Source organism: Streptopelia decaocto, assembly GCF_964273445.1.
Source record: "Streptopelia decaocto genome assembly, chromosome: 6".
NCBI lineage: Eukaryota > Metazoa > Chordata > Aves > Columbiformes > Columbidae > Streptopelia > Streptopelia decaocto.
The window spans coordinates 17,802,263-17,825,479 of NC_138660.1; the positions used below are offsets into that span (position 1 = coordinate 17,802,263).

General features: G+C 40.0%; 1 protein-coding gene across 1 annotated transcript in view; it reads right to left on the minus strand.

Moving 5' to 3' along the window:
- NYAP2 (neuronal tyrosine-phosphorylated phosphoinositide-3-kinase adaptor 2) overlaps positions 1-23,217 on the minus strand; it is a gene marked incomplete at its 3' end in the record, with an annotated part of 127,261 nt that overhangs the window by 20,951 nt on the left and 83,093 nt on the right. Inside the window, exons 4-5 of the mRNA XM_082055677.1 lie at positions 11,465-11,677; positions 3,125-3,228 (exon numbers count right to left, since the gene is read on the minus strand). Of these exons, the coding sequence (XP_081911803.1) occupies positions 3,125-3,228; positions 11,465-11,677 (317 nt within the window). The remainder of the gene's footprint in view (positions 1-3,124; positions 3,229-11,464; positions 11,678-23,217) is intronic.

Sequence of the window (23,217 nt, forward strand, 5' to 3'; positions counted from 1 at the left end):
TATTCCATGCTTCTGCCATATTACAGTTCCAAGCTCCTCACCTGACTTCATCTGCTACTCTTTAATTTCTTAAACTTTGTCCTTATACAATCAATATCTTCAGTTCCAAGATAAACTCATGTTTATATTTCAGTTTAAATTGAGTCAATTCATGACTTCACCCAAGGTTACTTCCTGCAACCAGCTCTTTCAAAAAGCCCTCACCATTTACCAGCACGAAGTCCAGAACGGTACGCTCTCTGCCTGCCTCAGCATGTTGGTAACTGCTGGCGGCTGCTGCACTACAGGATTTTAAAGTGTTCTCCATCGGTGAACAGCCACATAATTCACCTCTGCTTGTAAGCTTTCTCTTTAAGTGATCACTATAATGCTTACCATCAATACACAATAAATATGTTCCATGAATGATAACTGGTTAATCCTCACAATTCCTACACCAATAAACAAGAAAATAAGGCATAGGGGAGTGAAACATCATTAGTTACATGATTAGCCAATATTTGATTGGAATTATAATTTTAGGTTTTCTTAGGTCAGACCTATTTTTAATTACTTAGCATCCTCACCACTTCTTTTAATGATTCTGTATTAAAAATCACGAGCCTTGAGAGCTCAGTTGCAAATACGATTTTTTTTCCCGAAGTTAAACATTTTGAAAAACATCAGTTTGGCATCCACAAAGATTTGAGAAAAAACGATGAACAGTAATCTGCCCTTTCCCAGATCTTGTATCCCTGTCTGAATGTCAGCTGTGCTAATCTCATCAACAAAGAGCTGGATAACAGGATGCGACCTCTTAATCTTTTGGAAAGTCTAATTGCTGATTACAATGTCGCTAAGAAAACCAGTATCAATACAATCAATAGACAGAGTGCATGAAAATAAATGCCCCATATGCCACAATCTGTCAGATTCAGAACAGGCTAGCAACCCAGCCGTTTCCAAACACATTTCACCTGTCATAGCTTGCTTGCACATTAGATAGAGAAGGTGTATAAAGAACACAAAGTATTGTTTGTGTCTGACATGGAGATTACAAGACTTTTGTTATTCCTCTGGAATCATGGTCAAATCCACAGCTTGTAAAATTATGTCACCATAATAAAAGACAACTTAGTAGGTGGACAGTAAGAGAATGACGGCTTGAAGGGAAGACTTACGGGGAGAGAAAGCTTTTACTAGTTTTGCTTGGTTTTCATGAAGCCATGTCCATACATTATTCAATTAACAAGATCACCCTCTACAGTCACTTGAAAATTCCTTTTATCATCTTTGTTCCTTTCTTCTGGATGAAGTGAGGTGGATTTTTCCTCCACAGTTTCAGTGAACCCTGGCTGCAGCTTCTAGGAGGCTCATTATCTCTTCTATCACATCAGCTTCTGCTTTCAAGGCTTATTGTTTAGTCCTTAATATAAATTGAGAGACTGAAATCCCCTCAAAACACCCAAGGTGCCTTTGCCACTAAGTAACCCGCAAAGCATCATGGCTGTGGTAAGACCCATTTAATCAAAAATCACATACTACATGAACACCGGGACACTCAAAACCTTTGGAAGTACAATTACCCAAACTTCCTCCTTAGGTGATGTGGTATTTAAATAGGGTGTCATTTTCAATTTCCACTACGGATTTGATTTTCTTATGTAAAATATGCTCTCAAAAAGTGCAAGGTTCTGTTAGGCACTGTGTCCAGCAGGGCTCAGAAGTAATACAATAGCATCAGTTTTGCAGGTTAAAGAATTTTAATCTGTATGGACTAGGCTACCCAAATATAGCCTTCCTAAGAAATAGTTGGCTGTCTGGATTGAGTAAAGCAACCTTGCTCTTCTGCTCTCTACTTTGGTCAAGACCTTCTAGAAGCAGCTCGCCAAGCTACAAACAACTTAAATACATGATTATTGCAAAGTAGTCCTCAGGGAGTTTTCCACTCAAATCTCATTGAAATTCAATAGGATTATGGGGACTAATTCCCTGAAAGCCTATCAAAAATTCACCATCTAAGGATGTTTGTGTGTGTGCATAAATATATATGTATACGCGCATATATACATATATGTTGACGTCTCTTTGTGCATATATATATACTCACCTACACATGTAGGCCCATACACGTACACACAAGTGATACAAGACTGCAGTGCTTTGAGCTTGACAGAAGGCATTCACGTTATGTTTAAGTGAAACCTCTCAATTGCTACTCTCAGCAGTTAGTTCTGTCAACCTAATAATACAGGTCTGCGCAGCAAAATGATACAATATCAGTATTAGCATATAAAATAAAGGTAAGTGTAGGTTTCCCATGTCTTTATTTCTTTTCCATTTTCTCACTATTGGAGAAATTTGCTAAACCCAAACACTTTCTTTTCTTTCTCAAGGGTTTATGGGGCATTTTTAGTTTTGATAATGAAAAAAAGAAGTATCTCTGTTTAAGACACAAGGAGATGCTACCCCTTTGATTTGGATTTTGATTCCCAACAATATGCAATAAATATAACTACAGTGGACTATTTAATAGTCCTGTAAGCATTACACGGCCTATAGCTGAAGAGAGTCTAGCTGCCTTAACTAAACAAAACTTACTGTAAGAGCAGTTTTCAGGACAGTGATAAATCACAGTGTAATACAATCATGCATTGAGCTCAAAACAAATGTGAGACTGGCACAAATATTAGAGTACAACTGGGCAGAAGTCAGGTATGTACAAGTCATTGACAAACATTGGTGCAACTGCTTTAGACAAGACATTTAAAAGAAATTTACATAAAAAAACATAGATTAAATTTATCAAAGTTTGATAAATTTTAGAGACAGTAAAAAAAGTACAGAAAACATGAAAAAATAAAAACCCCAGCCAATTCATACAGTACAGTTTTACTACATTTATATTACAGAATGAAGACAGAAAGGATACAAGGAATCAAGAGCAAAGAAAATTCTGCTGGCTCTGGCCAGTGGAATTTCATTGCCGATGAGAGATGCGCACGCACAGATGCATGCACACACATAAAAAATAAAGACAAAAAACAAAAAAATCATTTACTGTAACAAATGACAGACACAAAGGTGAGAAACATTTGGCATGTTGCAGCACAAGAAGTCATTCACGATTTGCTAACGATGGTACCTGGCTCGGCTGAAGATCACTGCCTTGCCTGAGCGGAGCGACGGATGGAGGAGGCACACCTGATGTAGATGCAGACCGACCCAATCTGCAACTTGCTTTAGGCTCTGTGGAGGAAGAGAGAAGAAAACACACTGTTGAACAGGAGGCTGGTTACTACTGCTGACACTGGATTCCCTTGAAATGGAGACTCCAGGCTTGGTTTCTAGCTAAAGTCTTGGGCGTTTGGCTGTATCGTGAACAGAAGTTGAGATCAGAAGGATCAAGACAGAAGCCATCCTATGTTGAGGCCTCTTTCCTCTCCTCTAGCATCTCTGAAGTACAGAGCGTAAAACAGCAGACAGATAGGAAGCATATAAATGAAACATTCTTCTTGCCCTCCCCAGCGCCTTTTTATACTCCTTATAAAATACGGCAATGATTAAGGGAGTTACAGCGGCTTCTGGTTTCATCTCTCTATCCCAGAGCTAAGGGAGATGGTCGCCCAAAGACTGACAGCGCTGAGGAAAATCAGGAAAGGCCAGAAAATGAAGGAAGGGATGTATAAAAGTGGTGAGGATACTGTCACACTTAGGGATTTGTAATGACACCAAAAATACTTGGAAATCTGATGTTAATGGCAGTGAATTGAGAGGCGGAAAGTAGGAAGAAAGGAGAGAACTCAGAACATTAACAGTGGCAAATTCTGAAGTCAGTTCCCCAGAATCAAGGCGATTACAGAAGTAGAGGTTGCCTTGAGAGAAATCTCTATTCCAGAGAAGAACTGCATAGAAATGACACAGTTATTTCATTTTCCTTCTGCTGTTGTACAAGGAGGCATTTCTCAGAAGGCACCCCATTGATTTCCAGCACAGGTCACTCCAGTTAACGTACTGACACGAAGCTGACCGTGCAGCTCAGAAGTCCCGGATGAAGGTTTTTGTGTCTGGACCACGCTGACATCAGTGCACTACCCCAGTGTTCAACACCCCACATCTGGTCTAGAAGAACCTGTCTTTCTGATAAAAGTGCCTGTCTGTTTCTGCCCAAGAAAAATATTTTTCCTTGCATTTCCTGTTTATTGGTGAGGAAACATCTTTCAACCCATGGCTTTTGGCCCAGATTAATGTGTTCATTCTCTTCCTGTTTTATGAGCCTTCCTCCCAACCCTGCACCTGTCTTTTCTATTTAGTGGGGAAACACTGAGACTATGGACATTTGCACTCAGCAGATGCACTGTGCACAATAATGGATTCTCAATTTTAGCATCAATAGTACTGCTTTACCATGAGTAATAAGTAATTATAATAATACCATGCCTCCTTACAATGGGTTTAAAGAATTTCTTCTATTCAATCTCACGTTTTCAAGAAGAGGGGAAGGATGTATGCCTTGTGCAACCCTGGTTGAGCAACTTTGCCTTTGAGGCATGTTTTCCCACATCTTTTGCTTTTGTCTCTCTGAAATATATTTTGTTATGCCTCATTTACACTGCTGCTTTGTCTGTGTTTGTTTTATACTAACATCTCTATTTGCTATGTGGATCTCTAGTATCATCACTAGCCACTGGCTGGGCCATTGTTTGAAAGGAATGAGATGTCCATCACCAGCACATCCTTAAGGCCACTTGGCACATCTTGGAAACGTGAGGACAGCTGGCACATTACACCACCTACCAGCAACATGCTGAAATGTGTTCTTCTAATTCCACTGATGATTTTTCATTGTCACCTCAAATGCTTATTTTCCTCAGATGTTTCAGAATTCAATAGGGTATGGAGAAGAGCTATCCACTTAAGCTGGAGCACTTAGGCCAGTGAAAGCATCTGTATGGGTGAATATTCATCGACTAAATATTAATAGGTTGGTTAACATCCAGCTGGCTGAGCAGCAAAAATATTTATGCTGTTTGACAAATGCATTATTCAGTTCACTCATTCCTAGTCAGTCTGTAAACACACCACGAGTCAACACAGCAATAAGCATGCAGAAAGGAGCAGACTGATCTCCCCCATAACCTTGCATTTTGTACATAATCTGTTGGTTTGCTTTTTTTGGACATGGGCAGTTGTTCTGAAGGTTTGATTAGATTTGTTTTTGTTCTGATTTCACACTATCTGTGTGCCGGATTTCTGACTGATTCTTTCAGCAACATAGATATAATAATGGGTCTCATGTCTGTTCCCTCCTGGAATTTTGCTGGGGTTTCAGAGGGGACAAGAATTGCATTTTTTGGGGGTTGTTTTTCCCTACTGCTAAATAGAGAGTCTGTTTTTGCTGTGACAAGCAAAATCAGACACCCAGCACATAAAAAACTCCAAGGCACTGTCTGCCATTGCTTCTGAATTGTTTGCTTTGGGAAAGCAGAGAGAAGTGTCATAATTTGCAATTTGGATATACGTGCAACAACAAGAGATTACCGTTTCCTTGCCAAAGAGACTCCTTTCATCTGGCATCAAAGAAATAAAACCTATCACACACAGATGAAGTATTAGTTCCTTTATGTCCTTGTAATATATGTTACAGTATTAAGGAAACGATTGTGATTTTCATGGTGATCTTCCCCAGAAGAAGTTTCAGAGATGGCTCCATCTAGCTTTTTTTTTTTTTTTAATTCAGGAAGTTAGGTCAGACAGTGAAAGGGAAAAGTGTGTTTTGGGTTTTTTTTTTAATGGCCATTCCATCGGTCTCAGTGGGAATATTTTTAGAGCAAATAAATGCTCAATTCTACTGTAATTAGTGCTCTGAGTAACATCTTCACACTGCACACTACTGTGGGGAAAAAAATATCCATAAATGGTCTGTTGCATAAATGATGCCCAACTTACTGCTCTGTGTTTTGCAGCATGGTATTTTTCAGCTGTGTACTGAGGCTAACTGGATTTTGATCACTTCAAAATAATAATGATCACTTCAGATAATAACTTCTGCTTTGGGCTATCCAAACAGTAGTAAGAGGTCTTCTTGCATAATTATGTCCACCTTCCAGTCACTTTCAGTACCTTTACATCTTGATTTTCATGTTTTAAATGCTTGTCTGCAAGGCTTGCATATTGATGTTGATTCTGGTTCTGGAATGAAAATGGGCTTTCCTCGTTACTGCTGAGAATCTTGAAGGAAGGATAACTTCTGCCTGCAAATCTCAGGGACAGTTTCTAGTATTTAATTCTCGTTAATCTCACATGGATGATATGGAGACAGCTCAGTATTAACATCTGAAATGAGCAGTCTTGAGACTACTGGAGAAGTCCCATCGTGACAGTAATTTGTGGTGTGGAGAGAGTTTTATCAGCCAGCCTGATAAAGCACATAGGAGAGGCTCTGTAGATCTCTGTCCTCTGAGGAGGATGCATTTGCTGAGGGTCCATGATAACGCCAGCTAAGCTACATCAGGCTCCATACTGATAAAGTTAGCATGGCACTGCATCTCCGCACTGCGCTTTGCTTTGCTATGCAAGTGGATGCTCTGGTTCTAAATCAAACCTACCTGAAAGAGGGTTCCAGAGATTCCACTCCAAACACAGGACCCTCTGCAGGCACAGCTGGGGGCCTTTTGACACTACTGTAAGCCATGCAAAAGCTGACAAGGGCTAACAGCCTAGTGCCAAGCGAGGGGACTGGCAGGCATGTGTCTAAGTGCTTTACTGGACTGGGGCCAGCGCACTGCACTTGAGTAGCCATCAGAGATGCCTGTTGCAATCAATGGGCAGCACAAGGTTTGAATTCAGCAGATTGCTCAGGGTAGATAGAGAGCTGCAGATCATATTAATGTTTTGCACAAAAATGTTCATAAGATTCAGTTGTTATATTTAACTGATGAAACTTTGGTGGCATTATTTCGCACAGCTTCAAATGACGCATCCCGCACACTGTGCCACACTAGACAAACGCGCTGCTCACCGAGTGCCTGAGCCACCCCAGGAGTTGGGTGCAGATGCAGCGTAGCATGAGCAGGGGCTGCTCAGCCCCCTGTCGTGTCACCACAACACTCCCAGCAATGCGATTCGTTGGGACCACAGCCACCTCAGCACAAAGTGTACCTGCACTCGTGGTCAGCAGCAATGAGACTGGCATCACGGGACTCTCAGGCGTAAGCTGGGTCTGGACAATGCCAGCAGGATTACACATGGCCGTAAGCAAGCAGAGAACCCCAAAGGACAGCATTACAGATGAGAATTTTAGGAGAGACTATCCAACACAGAAATACAGGCTTTCGAATCACAAATGGGATTGCCTTAAAATTGTGTACTTAATTATGTATTTAAGCACTCATATAAATGACCTGTTTTCCAAATGTGAAAGTGCTGTCATTGTAACTAAAGATGTAGAGGCTTGGCTGGGGCAGTGAGTGTTGGATTTTCTTCAATAAAGCAGAGTGCTGAAATGCGACAAGATTTGAGGAAATATTTTCAATCAGTTTTATACCAATGTGCTATGGTTTTCTACATTCTCCAGAAATACAACAGCTCTGCATGATTTTTATTTTTGGATCTTAACGGAAAGAGTTCTTTTATTCATCCAAGGAAACCTTCATTCTGCCTATCCTAATCTTAATTCAAAAAAATACTCTGGCTGTCACTTACATTGGAGAAGCTTCTTATCCTGTCACAGTCTCTTCTTTGCACATGAAAAGAGAAATATTGCTTATTTGCTACAGCTGCCAAGAAGCACGTTTTGAATTAAACAAGGCAATGTGACAGGCTGAGAGTAATCACATGCAAAAAAGAAAAAGAAAAGAAAAAGAAAACATGCATACTGGAAAAATGAATCACACCTATTATCATCCTACTGGCCTGGCCATGTTGGTCTCCTAGAAAGAGATGAGTAAGCTGAAACGTAATTTGAAATTATGAAACTTTAAGGTGGAATAAACTACATGGTAGTCTGTCCCTTAAAAAAATAAAGGATTTAGGACTTCACCTGCAGAAGCCACTTAGTGCTGAAATAGCACAGCAGCATGTTTAACTGAGCTGATTTCACAAAGGGAGCACTGAACCTCTGAAATGCAGTGTTACTAGATGTCTATAGGCCAAAAGCTTAGCAGGTCTCAAAATCAAGTCAGGTAATGAGAAAAAACATATCTGTATTAGATGGGTACTAAATTAAGATTTTTTCCTAACTGTCATGACTCAGGTCTATGTCAATGACTGAGGCAATGAGGTAAGGAATAACCATGTCCTACTGGCAGTGTTTTTTCCTTAAAATTTCTTGCTATTTTTCTCTGAATCTACCCAGTAACATATTCCTCCAGCATTAAGTTGCCTTCACTTGGAGAATCCTTGAGGATTTAGTAGCTCAGTGATACTCTGACATTGCCTGTGTGGAGAACATTTAGGGGTTGGTGGGAGTTACTCAGTCATCTCTGAGGGAAGCAGCCCCAGCTAGCACAAACTGGTACTTTGCTGCTGCTCCTTTCTTGTACCAATGAATGTGTTTTGCACCTTGGGCTTTGGCAGCACAGCTCCATTCCCAAAGAGCTTAAACTTAACTATTCATTACTTTTGCAAATCCACAATAGTAGCCAGAAGTTCCAGTGAAGGGTAGGCATTTACTCCCTGATTACCTATAATGTTTTCAGCTAGAATACTAATGGACTGGCTGAGTGACAAGCTGATGGTGATTCAAAAACAGGTCACAACAACAGAGTTTCTGAGATTTAAAAGGCAGTGCAGTGTCTGTCTCTAGCAGCAGGTGGCAATGCAAAATACTTCATGGTTGCAGTTAGGAAAAAAGCAGCAACATTCCAGAAAATACTCTTCAAAGCTCCTGGAGTGAAGTTATAGCAGCCTTCTGTTTCACAGATCTCATATGGCTCTTCACTACAATTGCACTGACTTTCCTAAATGCCAGCATGCCCACAAACCACTTAAACTGCTTTCCATAAGAAACAACAGGATGCCAAGAAACCCAAAGTGGCCTTGACATGATGAGAGAGCAATCAGGTATTAGAGACAGTGATTTCCCATGTGCACCTAAAAGGCCAGGCTCGTTTGAACAAAGTGACCAGAAAGCTCAAGATTCTGTTTGGAGATGGCTCATTCCACCTCTGATCTTACTAGCAGGTGCAGAGATGGGAAGAACCCACAAAAAACCAGTATTCTCACTCAGGTATTCACTCAGACCACTCCAGTTCCCAGTTAATCTGTGCCTCAGCAGAGCTGCCCTGTTGAGCACACATGAGAAGTCCTTTCACATCCTCTCGGTTTTATAGCAGAGCAGTTCAATCCCATTTTCTTTAAATTATTCCAACAGTGCCCTAATAAATGCCTGTACCAGCATGAACTAAGAAGTAAGCAGCAAACTGGCATTTCAAGGACATGTCTGCACAAAAAAGTAGCCTTTTTTCTCGTGTCTATGATGTTGGGGAGAGAGCAACAGCAACGACAACTGTAGTGGGGACTGCCCTGATTACATTTGGTCCTGTGATAAATCTAAGTTCTAAATTCCTAACACAGAACTACTTTATCTCTTTGACTCCAGAAAGCATTTGAATCCATACAGACATATTAAATCCCTCTTCTTGCATTCTGTTACAGTTCTAATTTAATTGCAAAGACTGAACTGTTACAGTTCAGGTACAAGTTCATTAAGGAGTACTGTGTACGGCATTTTGAATGCAATGCCCCACCGATTAAAGGTAAAACACGTTGCTCAGGCAACAGCTAGAGACATGGGAAAAATATTCATGGCAGATGAGAGGCAACATTTATGAAATGAAATGTCATAAAAACTGCAGGGAAAGAAAAATCAGCAGCAGCCCTCAGATTCTAATCATAAAAAAGAAGCCAAAATTCAGCCAATAAAATATTTCCATAATTTTTCTTTGATAGTCCTAGCTATGTAAGACAAAGTCACAGCTAACTAAATCAAGGCATGATTCAACAACTATTACAGTTTGCTGATGCCAAATAAAGATTGAGGCCAACATGTTTTGTCTGCTTTTGGAGATCAACCAACTCTTTAAAATAAAACTGATGCAGGAAGGTTGGACAGAAGTGCTATATTTTGCTAAGAACCTACTCTTTAATTTTCATTTCTCTTGCATTCTGCTCTGTACTCTCATCTCACAGAACTAAAAAGCTTGGTACACACCTTCGGTCTAATTATCAGATGCACAGTTGCTTTGATGTGGTAAACCCACCCTTTTACCTGCATTAGCACAAATGATGCTCTAATACACTGGGAACTGAATTTTTAACAAAGTTATGATCTAATCTGGAAAATTCCTACCTACCAAGATGCTTTGTGAGAACAGACAAGTAAGCAAAAGGCAGTAACACCCAAATAACCTGTGCTAGTGTCATGAGATATGCAGAAAAGCCACTTTTGCTGCCTCAGGAAGGACTATTTGGGGGACCTCAGCAAGAAAAGCTGGACTACACGATTGCTGCAAATGGTATTATCACATCAGCAAAGCTTATTTGAGTTATGTACTGAGTTTCAGGTGTCACTTCCAGCAATGCAGGGAAAATGTTGAGCCCCATTATCACTCAGGGGAGAGTTGCCCTGGTTGAGGGGCAAGCATCTCTGACACTGACTGCCCAGTCAGTCCGTTGTGCAGGAATAATTTCTTCTTTGAATATCTCATTCATGCTCTTATGCTCACTGAACATTGACCATGAGGCTCCAGTACTATGTAGGCCCACTCTTTTTGAAATGGATATTTTTTCACAATCCAACCAATAAGCAAGGAAGTTACTCTTCTAATAGAACTGTCAAAACTCAAAAAGTACCAATGCAGTGCAGTGCTTATGCCTGAGCTATACATATCTGTTAATAGATGTGCGTTCGTGTATTAGTTCTGTTTGTCTTAGTTTATAAACAAGGCTGCATTATTTTTCATGGCTAATTGGGAATTCACTATTTTATATATATATATATAAAAATATGAAATTTGATGAATTAAATGGGTAGGTATGAATTTGAGACTTCTGAATTCCATAGTCACTTTTCTAGAACAACATAAAGCAGAGGCTGCCTGTGTCCACAAACTGTGCACATCAGTAAGACAGCCTCGTTTCTGAACCATGTGTTTTTGTTACTGTATGTGTATGTGAATTTATGAACTTCTTTCTGAGGTGCCATGCTGTGAGTGTCTTTGCCATAGTGTCCCTTTTCAATGTCAAGTGGAATTCCTTACTTTTAAAGTAGATGAATGGCATGCTTACATGTTTGTATTACCTGCCACCATCCCAATTCTGTTCCAGCACAGAGCACAAGCAGCAGCCAGTGGGCTGGGCAGATTCTAGAAGATATTTGAGAGTCTAAAGAACATGGATGCTTACCTACATCCGTGCATGTTGAGAGATACTTCAGCTCACAAGGATATTCATGAGATCTCCCTTGCTCTGCTACTTGACATACCTGAGCTGCTGCTTCCAGCTAACATGGTTGGGCTGACAGAGGATCTCCCCAGCCTGCTGGACACCACTGGCGGGCCTGGCGTTCCATCCCATTCCTGAGCTTTCCCTGGCTCTCTGGAAGAAGCTGTCCCGTGATGGCCTCCCCTCTCTTTGTTTTCCAGCTTTGGTAGTGGTTCAGTGCTGTGACTTCTGATCTTCAGCTCATCTAGTGGTTCTACAAAATACACAAATGCACATTTCGTTATCAAGTGTCTGCTAATTACCCACATCATACAACAATCTTTTACTCAATATTCCATATATACCAATCATAACTCTTTTAAGGGCGCTTTTTATCATGATTTTACTGTCTAGGCCTAAAAACCTATAGATTATGTACGTTTCAATATATTTTTTAATTATTAAAGCTATACACAATGCAGCAGATGGATGAAATGTAACTTCTCTGTTACAACTTTTATATGCCAGGAAGTTATTTTCAAAAATGGTACTTTACCAAGTTATGCTTTTATTAACAGTTTATGGAAATACTTGAATTCTTTCAGCTGTCATTTCACTGAGAACAAGTTCTTCTTCAGGCACTTTCTAAGGAAGCTCTGTCCTAAGGCAATACTGTGCAAGCAACATATCTGTATTCCTCATAAGCTCTAATAAAAAGCACACAATCCACAAAACTATCCAGTGTTAATATTTTGGGTGTTCCCAGCACCATAACCTAAAGAATAAAATTCCAGTTGATTGGAAAATCCTTGGAGTCACAAAATTACTTTCTGCTTCAACACCATGAGTCAATATAAGGAGGAGAAACTTTTAAAAAACAATGGAACGATTTTTAAGTGAAGCAGTGATGTCTGCTTTCTTCATGGCTGGTTTTTTTTTTTCTTGAGACCCTCTTCTCTTTTCTTGCAAGTTGAGCAATATTTGGAGAAACAATTCATTCCTGATCTTTTCCACCTGTAGCTGTGAAAAGTTCACATGAAAAACTAGATACAGAAGAAACTTTAGATTGCTTTTAGTTGTATCAGCTTATTACCATGCTAGTCAGGTATTCAAAGCTTGCAGGACTGTTTGGCTCCTTTTAGGGAAAAAAAAAATCCCTCTGAGTTTGCAATTTTATACTTCATATATTTACACCCAAAGATATCTTTATGTGATAATCTCAGTTCCAGTCATCCTGGTTTATAAATCAAACCCCTCATGTACCCTAATCTACAGTCTTGAAATTCACATTTGGTAGAGATGGACAATCTTCCCTTGAGCCGTATCTCAAAATCTTTTTGCGGCTACAAGGGACATGAGAAGATTTGGGAGCGCCAGCTGCAGGACAAACACCAGGAGCCGTTTGCAGGCAGGAGACGACCAGAGCTCGCCAGAACTCACAGGAACAGCCGGGCCTGGCTGGGCAGGGCTGCCAGAGATGCAACCGCAACACGTGGGTCAGCGGCCACTTCTTCTCCCAGTTATCCCTGTGGCCTGGAACTGGGACCATCCAGTGTGAATTTACACTCAGATGATACAGTCCCAGCAAAAGAACCACATTCAAACCACTTTGTCTGTGGCTCAAACCCCCTCGCACTGTTTTACCCTCGCTACAGCGAACAGTGGAAGGTGCAGTGTTGGAGATCTCTATGGTATGGTAGAGGCCCCACCAATGCACAACAGTGACAAAAAAATCTCATGTTGTGTTGAGTTCTTTGTCATTCCAGTCTGCAGATAAATTTGATGAGCAACAACACAGCCTGAAGTTTGAAACATGTAAAAATATCTAACTTGATCTGTAGTGCAATATGTAATCATGAATTTATTTCATTAATTACTGTCAGTTAATAGTAAAAATTAATGTTAAGGCTATTGTACCATTACCTTAAAGAATTTTTTTTTTTAGTTACAAGTAACGCTCCATGAGAAAACAATGAAATGACCCTAGTTTAACAAGTCTCGTAAGTAGGATTCAGTGACATTTTATGTGACAAAGACCTTCAAAAAAGTCAAACCTCTTCCTTGAACTTTAAGGTCACCTTTCTACTTTAGTGTATGTATAAAGACACTGTAATGAAAACCCAAACTGATTGTTTTTCCTAGTTGGTAACCCCAGCAGAGCACAAGGCTGAATAACAGTCTGTGTCAATATCACGTGACATCTGCCTTTCAGGGACCTTTGCTATGAAGTGTAACTCAGATCTGTCTGTGACTGCACAGAGAGACTTGCTAATACAAAGAGCTGTACAAAGAGATATAGAGCCCAAATTATAACTAGGTTTGAACTGTTTCACCTATCAACAAAAATGCTCTTATATTTTTTGTGAGAACTGATATATCAAAAAAAAAATTATATACTTTTTCACATAACAGATACATGCAATCATATCTGAATTCCTTCTTTACATCAATAACATTCACTTCTATAAGATACTACTTCTCTAGGAAGAGGAAAGATGTGAACAAAATTCCAAAATTCTTTGGAAATGCACACAATCCTCTTTCCCACCAACACAGGATGCTGTCTAGATTGCAGCTCTTCCTTTCCAGCAAACTGAGGAGAAAGCCAAAAGAACAGAATATGCTTTTAAAAAGCCACAACCTGCCTCTCCAAGTGCCCTACCAACTTAATGAATCATTCAATAGATTTAATTTGCTATGTCATTCAGCTGCTGCTGGCAATGCTGTGATTACCTTAGTGAAAACCTTCTCTGTGTGTGCCTCATTGACACTACTTCAACACCACTCCTTGAGCTCCACACGCTCACGCAGTCAGCCCTTAGTTGCAGTGGAAACACTCTGCTTGAGTGCGGAGCTAAGGACTTATCCACTCAGTTTACTTAACAGAGAAGCATTTGTACTTGTTGCCTGATAAAAATGATTTGTGCTTTCTTAGTTTTGTTATCAGCTGAATCAAAGCACAGCAGTTCTCTGCGACCAGCTGGAAACTATGGAAATATCCAGACTAAATAGAGATTTGGCTTATAGTCTGCTTCTTTATAAGGTGTAGAAAATCAGTTTTCAGCTGGCTGTCTAGACTTCGTAAATTTACATTCCACTATCCCTTCTTGGGGATTTTTGGTTCTCAGCTTATCTGAAAAGTAATATATCCTAAAAATGAAAAGCAGATTGAATCAGATTATAATGTCATACAACCCATCACAGAGCCTGAATCATTATTATTTGGTGATCACTATCAGTAACACTGATACACAGTCAGAAAAACATTATGTCAATGTTTTATATAATTTTCTGTAATATTACTTTGCTACTCACTTGCAAATATATAAAAAATGAAAAAAAAATGCCTCACTTTTGCTCAAATATTTTTGTGAAGTATTTTGGAATAATTTCAGCTTCCTTAATAAATATCAATGGGAATCATACTCTAATTCGATTAAAAAAAAAAAAAAATCACAGTGCTAGTTCTTGCTCGACTGAAAGAGCACCTCAGTTCTAATGTGCCCACGACAACTCCAGAAACACAGAACACTCCCCTCCCAGGTCACAGCGCATCACTTGGATGTTTTTATACCCTCAACCGCTCCCTGCTGCAAATGCAGCTCCACGGAGCAAGCCAGTGGCACAAATTGTCGTGTCTCATAAAAGCACATTCACTGCTCCGTGTTTTCACTCCTGCAGTTTGGCACGAGGCACTGGTGGAAAGCAGAACAGGCCTATAGCTGCCAGCTCTGGTTACCTACAGGGTGGTGACCTTATCATCGACTGAAAATCAAACCAGTGTATTTTAAACGGAGTAACCCTTTATAAAAGCTACAGCAGGATTTAAATGGCCACTTTATCCACATTGATCCCATGCTGAAAACATGAACTCTAACCAGTCATACATATATTCTGCTGAAAGGTAACGGTAGCTGCTGCACAGCTTTTTTTTTTTTTTTTTTAATTTTTTGAGAAGTGCAGAAACACAGATGGGATCCAAGTTACCTCAAGCTGTTAAAAACCTTAATTTGGAGTTAGGAGATATTGGAACTCAGTGTTATGCTGTGAGCTCAACTCAATCATATGATGGCCACGGGCAAATCTTTTCACAGTCAAGTGCTGTACTTTGAAAGCTGAAATTATGGAAAGCATCTTTATTGTTCAATAATTTGTATGCCAAAATAGTACATAAAAATGTAAATTTCAAGAAATAATTCACTGCTTTAAATATTCATGGATACAGTTGGTTGAGCTGCCATAAAAGCGTTCAAATGTTTCGAGCACATCCAGGTGTCATGGTATTTCAATATTCAAAGATATGCATTTTTTGTATTTATTTCACCTGAATCTCAGGCTTTTCCATTTTAAGAATAAGGTGGTGGCTAAAATCCCTTAGAGAGAACATATTTTACAAATAATTGACATGCACAATTTCCCCTTTATCAAAGGTCCCCTAAGTAGCTGCACACTAGGCAAGCCTGACATGTGAGCTGTTGTACTGGAAAACTCATAAACGCTGAAGAAAGTGAGAAACAAACTGAGTTACTTGGCTGTAACTTGCACCAAAGCAAACAGAAAAATACAGCTATGGAAGAGCTATCACTCAAATGAATATGTATTCTGTGGCCAGTCTGCCACTCTGCTGTTAAGCACAAATTCATTTCAGGTCCTGGTGGCTTCTTAGTGTAATGCTAGGTGATAAACAGCAGAACCTTTATGACAGCTTGGGGTTTTTGGGGGAAGAAAGACAAGCAATTGTTTTAAGGAACTTAAAATGAGGGCTGCTCTCTGCCATCTCTCTCAGCTGTGAGCTGAAATGTATAAGCTAATCATCCATGCATTATTCATTTACTCTTTTTTTCTGTGTGTTTGTTATAAACCTAAATAAATAATACATTACTCTAGGCAGAACTTGCATACTGTGGGAAGTAAACGGTAGTACTCACAAGGTCTAAAATTCAGTATACGCGTACAGGTGTGAAGCAAAGTCAGTCACTTGGGATGGGGTTTAGATGTGAATCAGAACTCCCTATCTCCCCCAGCCCTGACACATCGGACCTCACCTGGCATGGCCACAAGGCGGGCATGGCCCTGGCCAAGGGAGCAGGAGCACAGAGCATCCCCAAGGCACAGCTGGCAGGTCGAGACATGGTGTCAGCCAGCAGCCAGCACGTGTGTGGGACGGTCAGAGCCACCAGAGCCACATCCCAGGCTTCAGCTCCCACCCTTGTACCCAGGGCCGAGCTGCCAAGCTGGCAGCAGCCCTGCTCAGCAAGCCAGGTCTAACCCGGGGTCCTGACCAGGGGAAGGGCCAGGCACAGCTCCAGCAGTGTCCCACAGAACGCTGCCTGCATGGCCGCGGGATGTGCCCAGTCACTACAGACGGTCACTGCCACAGACATTGCATGTAGAACAAGACTAAGCACTTGAGGAAATCCCACAGTTTCTTCTTCCTGCACACTAGGGATTTTTATTCACCTTTATTACACATTTGAAAACTAGAGCTGCCTTTTAATGGCTTTCTTGATGAGTGGTACTTTGTCTGATCTGCACAGCTGTAAATTCATCACAACCTCTCCCAAAGAAAAGTAATATGTTATTACTACCACGTGCAAGAAACCTGGATAATGCTCAGTGCTTAAGCCATTTTTCCCCCTAAATAGGAGTATATTATACTGTCAGTGAAAGCCATTTCCTCATCTTTATTAACTATGGTGGTTTGTCTATTCTGACTTCATCTGCTTGCTAATTAAGCAGAAGTTTGCTCTGCATATCAATTTTTAATACCCCTTTTTTTACAGTTAAGTGAGAGTTGCAGCAGCCAGCTTGTTCAATTAAAAGCAGCTCTGACCTAGTTCCATGCAAAATCAATAGAAAGCCTGAAAGAATCTTGCAAACCATCTAACATTTGAGGAGACATGGCTGAAATGCTTCACAGTGTTCACTGAGCACATGTTTCTGTGAGCAGTGTGGGCTTTGTTTTGTTTTATACAGTGAAATCCAGTGGAGATCACATTTGCCTGCTACAGACCTGCAAGGATCAGCCTCACCTGCTACCAACAGCCAAGGGAGGGGAAAGCGGGATTGCCAAAGAAACGCATTTGGTTGATTTTCTGTGGCTATCCCAAAGCTGCTGAGTGGGCAATACTGGCTGGGAAAACAAGATGGGAAAAGAAAAAACACATGCTGCGTTTGAAAACTAACAAAAGAAGGGATGGATTTATACCAAAAAGCTTTAAAATAAAAACATTTGATAAAAATTGAGTGGTTTAATCTGGTTGAAAATATAGAACAGAATTCTCTAAGTTTCATTAAGCATCAGCTGGCATTTCCAGTCACTTCAAAGTTGAAGTTTTAAAAATTCTGTACGGTAAGACATTTTTAACATTGATATCTTAGAATAAGAGAAAAAATACTCTTGTATATTGATGATTGAAATACAGGAAAACCTGTTTTAAGTCTTACATAAGAAGTGCTATTTGATCCAAGATGATTATATTTTGGCATATATTATAGAAGTGCTGGCAATATAACATATCCCGTTTCCAACAGGGCCATCATTATTTCACAATGATTTCTTCCAATACTGCACTTGATTTTTCAAGTGTCCCTATTCTGCTGCAGGTCACCTCACAGCGTGACCCTTTGACTGAAAAGGCCACATCTGGAAGATACACATTATACAGATGTATTACCAAAGCAAATAAAAATGAAGTAAAAACTCCTGGGACTCTCACCATTCTATCAAACAGCATTCTTGGAAAGGATGTTCTTTTGGCACTCTATTAAAAGGTGTGCTATTTACCTCGGGCCAGTCACAATTACATAATTAAGTAGAACACTTTATTCTCTTATATTCACTGCATATTTTTATTTTATTTTATTTTCAGAGCTGGTGATGTTGCAAATTGGTGACTTGCATTCAGGAGCACCTCAACAGAAGCCTCTCTGTTCCCCAGTGCCTCCTTGAGCAAGCACCTAAGTACAGCAAGTCAAAGGGAATTTTGCCATTGACTTAACAGAGCAAATAATAACTCCTTCCAGCAGTTATTATTTGGGGCTAGCCAGCTACACTGATTTGTAAGAATGTATAGCTTAGTTGATGCTGGTGAGCTGCAAACATTTCTCTCATGTAATTTGTGGACCTAGATCTCTCGCTAATAATCCAGGCTGTCCTTTCAGTGAAACAACTAAATGTGTGCACATAAATTTCATACCTGTAGATGGGTACATACATGGTCTTGTACCTGCTTGCAGAAAATAGGATTTAAGTAGGAGAAGAAGGAAGATGACTAGTTTGAAAAGTCTGAATGTGGCCGTCTCGTGCAACTTTCTTCTGTCCCCTGCCTTCCTCTGTCGGTATCACTGACACTGCCCTTGGACTCCACAGTGACAGCACATGCAACACAAGCTCATAGCGCCATCCCCACCCCAAGGCAACACCGATCAGAGAAACACTGTGAGATGAAACAAACAAACTGTGGAAATCAGTGACTGTAAAAGGTTGCCCAACTGTTACTAGCATTCGATTTGAAGAGAAGACGGTGTCAACTCTTACTTAATTGCTTTTCTTCCCAACTCTGGTTGTTTCTCTGCACAACCATTTTGGTATTCAGGTTCTCTAAATACACAGCCTTCATGATTGGGTGAGGAAACACCCGTTTGATGGGCACTGCAAATGTCTTAGCACAGTGTGGCAAGAAATCAGAAGGCAAGGTTGAGCCAAAAAAGCTAAAAAATACTGACTCTTTTAGGAAAATGTTTTTGTAGGAAGTTCATGACCTTAAGTTTCAAAGCTTCACTTCAAAAATATCAATCCTTCATAGAAGTGCTGACTATATTAAACTTGTCAACATTTTTTTGGTCAAGTTGTCTGCTGAAAGACAGCCTTTGAACTATATCAGCATTTTGAATGCAGGGCTTTTCCATTGTTTGACCATTTTCATCTCTTCTAGAGTGTATGCCTTCATCTAGATTCAGTAGTAAATGAGAATCTGTTGTTAAGTCAGAAAAATGTGGAGACAGTAACAAATAGTGGTTGTGAAAACTAGGAACAGGAACCCTGACGTTCATATTTTCACATTAAAAAATCAATCAGAATGTTGGAGTGAAAATAAATTCTTTACTGGCTATTTTATCTGTATTTTAATTACCCTTATGGAAAACATTTTTAGAAATGCTTTTCCCTTTATTGACTCCATTAATGAATGAGAAAATTTGCCTTTCATTATTAGAACAAGCGTCCCATTTGTAAGGCTCTCCTTCTACCACAGTACATTACCAGTAAAATAGAATCCTGAAGTTGTCTTAATGTTGGCACTATCTGAATTTTATCCTCAGTTTTACAAAGCCAGACAGAAGCATACAGGCTTTTCTGTGCAGCCCCTGCACCAAACCTGCCTGGGTCAGGGTTCCAGGACCTGTTTGCTCTGCAAGTTAACACTCAAGGTTTCTCCTGATTCCAGAATGAAACCCATACATCACTCTGTCTTTCTATGCCTTTTAACAGAGTCCATCATTTTAGACCCACTCCACTTTCTAATTAGAGGTTTCATTTCATGAGTTGGTTTTACCCTTGCTAGCTATGCAACTGTTAAGCCATGACAGCACAGACTACAGAATCTCAGGAAATAAGTAGAACTGCAGATGGCCTTATACAGCTCCAGCCGATGCCTGTGCTTGTAAGACATGCCTATTATTGCTTTCACAAGTGTGCAGACCAGCTACTGTGGCTGGCACACATGTCTCTGTATGTGTTACAGCACATGCAAATTAAAGTACACAAACACTGCCCGAGCAGCAAAATAGCTGTATATCCCCTGGAAGAAGGTAATTTTTGAGTTGCAAATTTGAGTCACACACACAAATACAGTAATTTCCATCTCCAGCAATATTAAACCCGCAGCTTCTCTTTTTCAGATGAGTAGTTAGAAGAACAATAGTTCTCCTTACTCATTTTTAAATGACAGATAAAGTGCTAATTGCATGTTACCACTGTTTTAACAAAAAAATAATTATTAGGGATGGATAATTCTGTTCAGAGGAGTAAAAGTAACCTGAAGCATCACATCAAATTGAATGTAAATGAACCTAATTTTTTAACATGCATTATTATCCTGACAATTATTTCTCCAATGTTCCTGTACTTCTCACCTTATCTATACCTAGCATGTTTGTACACCCCTACAGCTTCATGGTTCAATATTTGAATCAATGTTACATGTATAGCCCAAATACAGCTATTTCTAACTCTTTGATTTCTCTTGTTACTGATAGACTGCTGGAAGGCCAAGAGAAAACAAGGAGAAACATATCCACCTTTTTGCAGTTAAAAGCATATCCACCTTTTCGCAGTTAATAGTCTAAAACTTTTCCTCAGAAAATTATGGGTAGATTAGATAATACACTGGCAAAAATGTGTAGCACGTCATGCAGCCATCCACTATTTTTTGTTAGTCTTCATATTACTCATTACATTCTGGATACCTAAGTGCCTTGCTTTGCAGAGTGGTTTTGCAAGGAACAGCAGCGTAAGACAAGGAGAGGACACGTCTTGCCATAATTTATAACGGGATCCCCTGAAGTTTATCTTGTCTCATTCTTTAAGGACCTATGGATTGGGCCTTTAACAATGGAGTTAAAGAATTAAGCTCACTCTGCCAGGAATCAAATCAGACATGCCAGAAAAAAGAATGTTTTTACACAGATTAGTAAGGTAAAGACATTTTAAGAAATATCAAGAAGAGAAATAGCAGTCGGAAGTATTAGAGGATTTTAGAACTGAAGGAGGAAACCTTGTTCTTTCCTTTATTCCCTCCAAACTTCCCACCACCTCCTCATAAAATTGCATGGCTTCTACAGATAGAGCTGTGTCAAAGTGTGTACAGATAAGGCATTTAATTAAACTCCATCTCTTGTAAAGATGCAAGGACAGCAGTTCAAGAGATCATTGAACCAAGTTGGCATGCAAAAGACTTTCATTTAACAATGATCTCAAGCAGCTCCTCTGGCTCTGATGTAGATATTCCAGTTTCTGAAAAAAATAAGCAGATTTTTGTTTGCAAAACTATTTTTTTTGCTCACGATAAATTTTGGGGAAACTGCTATGTTCTGCTCTCTTTGAAACTTGCACAGTATTTCACCTTCACAAGCCTCACAGTCCTTGGCTTGGTGGTGGTAGTATGGGCTGGGAGACTTCAATTATTTTTCCTAAACAAAACTGTGATCTCTTTCCCCGTGATTTAGTTTAAGCAAACAGACTTAAGTGCTACCTCTATATACTTACCTGTGGAACATGTCATCTGGTTCAAAGTGTTTTATGAACATTGTGCTTCCATAAATTAAACACAATACACATAGGCCTTCCTTACCAACAGTCTCTAGTTTTACTTTTAGGATTTAACAAGCAAAAATGCGCTTGAATTGTAACGCAAAGAAAAATCTGATTGTTAACTTAGAAAAAATAAAATTCAGGGTCCAGTGCTTGGTTATGAAGACAAGTTCTGAAAGATTTAGCAGCTGCCTTTGAAAAGGAGCCCTGAAATGCCAAAGCCAAAGGCAAGAGCACCAGCTGGTCCCACCCTGAAAGTCATCACCTCAGCCAAGCCAACCCACCAAAAGATCCTCTCCAGTCCCCAGTCACTGGTTGGATCTACACGTGTCAACTTGCTTTCTCCCTTTTGTAAAGCTAACATGCACACGTATCTTTTTCACATCTGAACTGCAATTCCTGCTTGAAACTTCTAACTCTCCAATTGCTGCAATACATGATACAATTTTAACAAGATACTCTACAAAAGTCCTATAAACCAAAGCTGACACCAGTCATTTCCTACAGCAAGAGGCTCCACATGATTTTCAAATAAATTATCTCCGACTGACACCAGGTTAGAGATAATCAGGCAATCCCATAATAGCTCTATAGGGTGTAACTTTAAACACAGTAAGGCAATAAAGCACGGCTCCATACCAGATCCCGAAGCCACAGGGCAGAGGACAGGGATGAGGACGTGGGACTGGGACACCCACCCACACGCTGGCACAACCAGGCATGTCCCAGCACAGCCCCAGCCCCGCCAGCCGGGCGGCTCCATCCAGCACAGCTGTGCCAGCTGCCTGAGCAGAGCCCACCCAAACCAAACTGCACCACTCCTTTACATCAAAGGAGTTCCCTTCCTACTTTCTTTCCTTTTTTTCCTTAGTTCTTTCATGAGAGAACCCTGATACCCTAAACAGATACCACCTTCCCTAAAAAACACGGTGAGAAATTATAAGAAATTGTATTTAGCAGTTTCAGCGAAGGTAATACATGCTTATGAAAAATAACACCAGATTAAGCATTTCTTACCATTATTACCGAGCACCCATAAATTGGTTGTAAATTGTGTGGCCCTGTTTGAAACAAAAAGACAATAAAATCTCCAATTCACAGTCCTGCTGTATGACTACACCATTTTGAATGCAAGCTGTTCTAGTCACAAAGGACACATTTATTTTCCTGAAGCCAGAGACACAGATGGTGTAAACTGGAGTAGCTCTCCTAATTTCAAATAAGAAGCAGTGATTTATAAGTGCTGAAGATTTGGCCTAAAGGTCAAGATACTTCTCAGGCTTAGAAAGCTCTGTTTGGGGGGTGGGGGGGGTCGTGGGTAGGGGTAGAGGAGAAGAGAGGCAAAAAAAATAAAATCAATGGCACTTAAAACTCAGAACCTATTATCATTATTCATGTCTTTAAGTGGGCCACGTGTTACTTTGCTTACTCAGAATATAGTGAAGTAGGTGCTGGTTGCTTCATTTAAGGTTTTGGGTTTTTTTTGCATTATTTCTATCAAC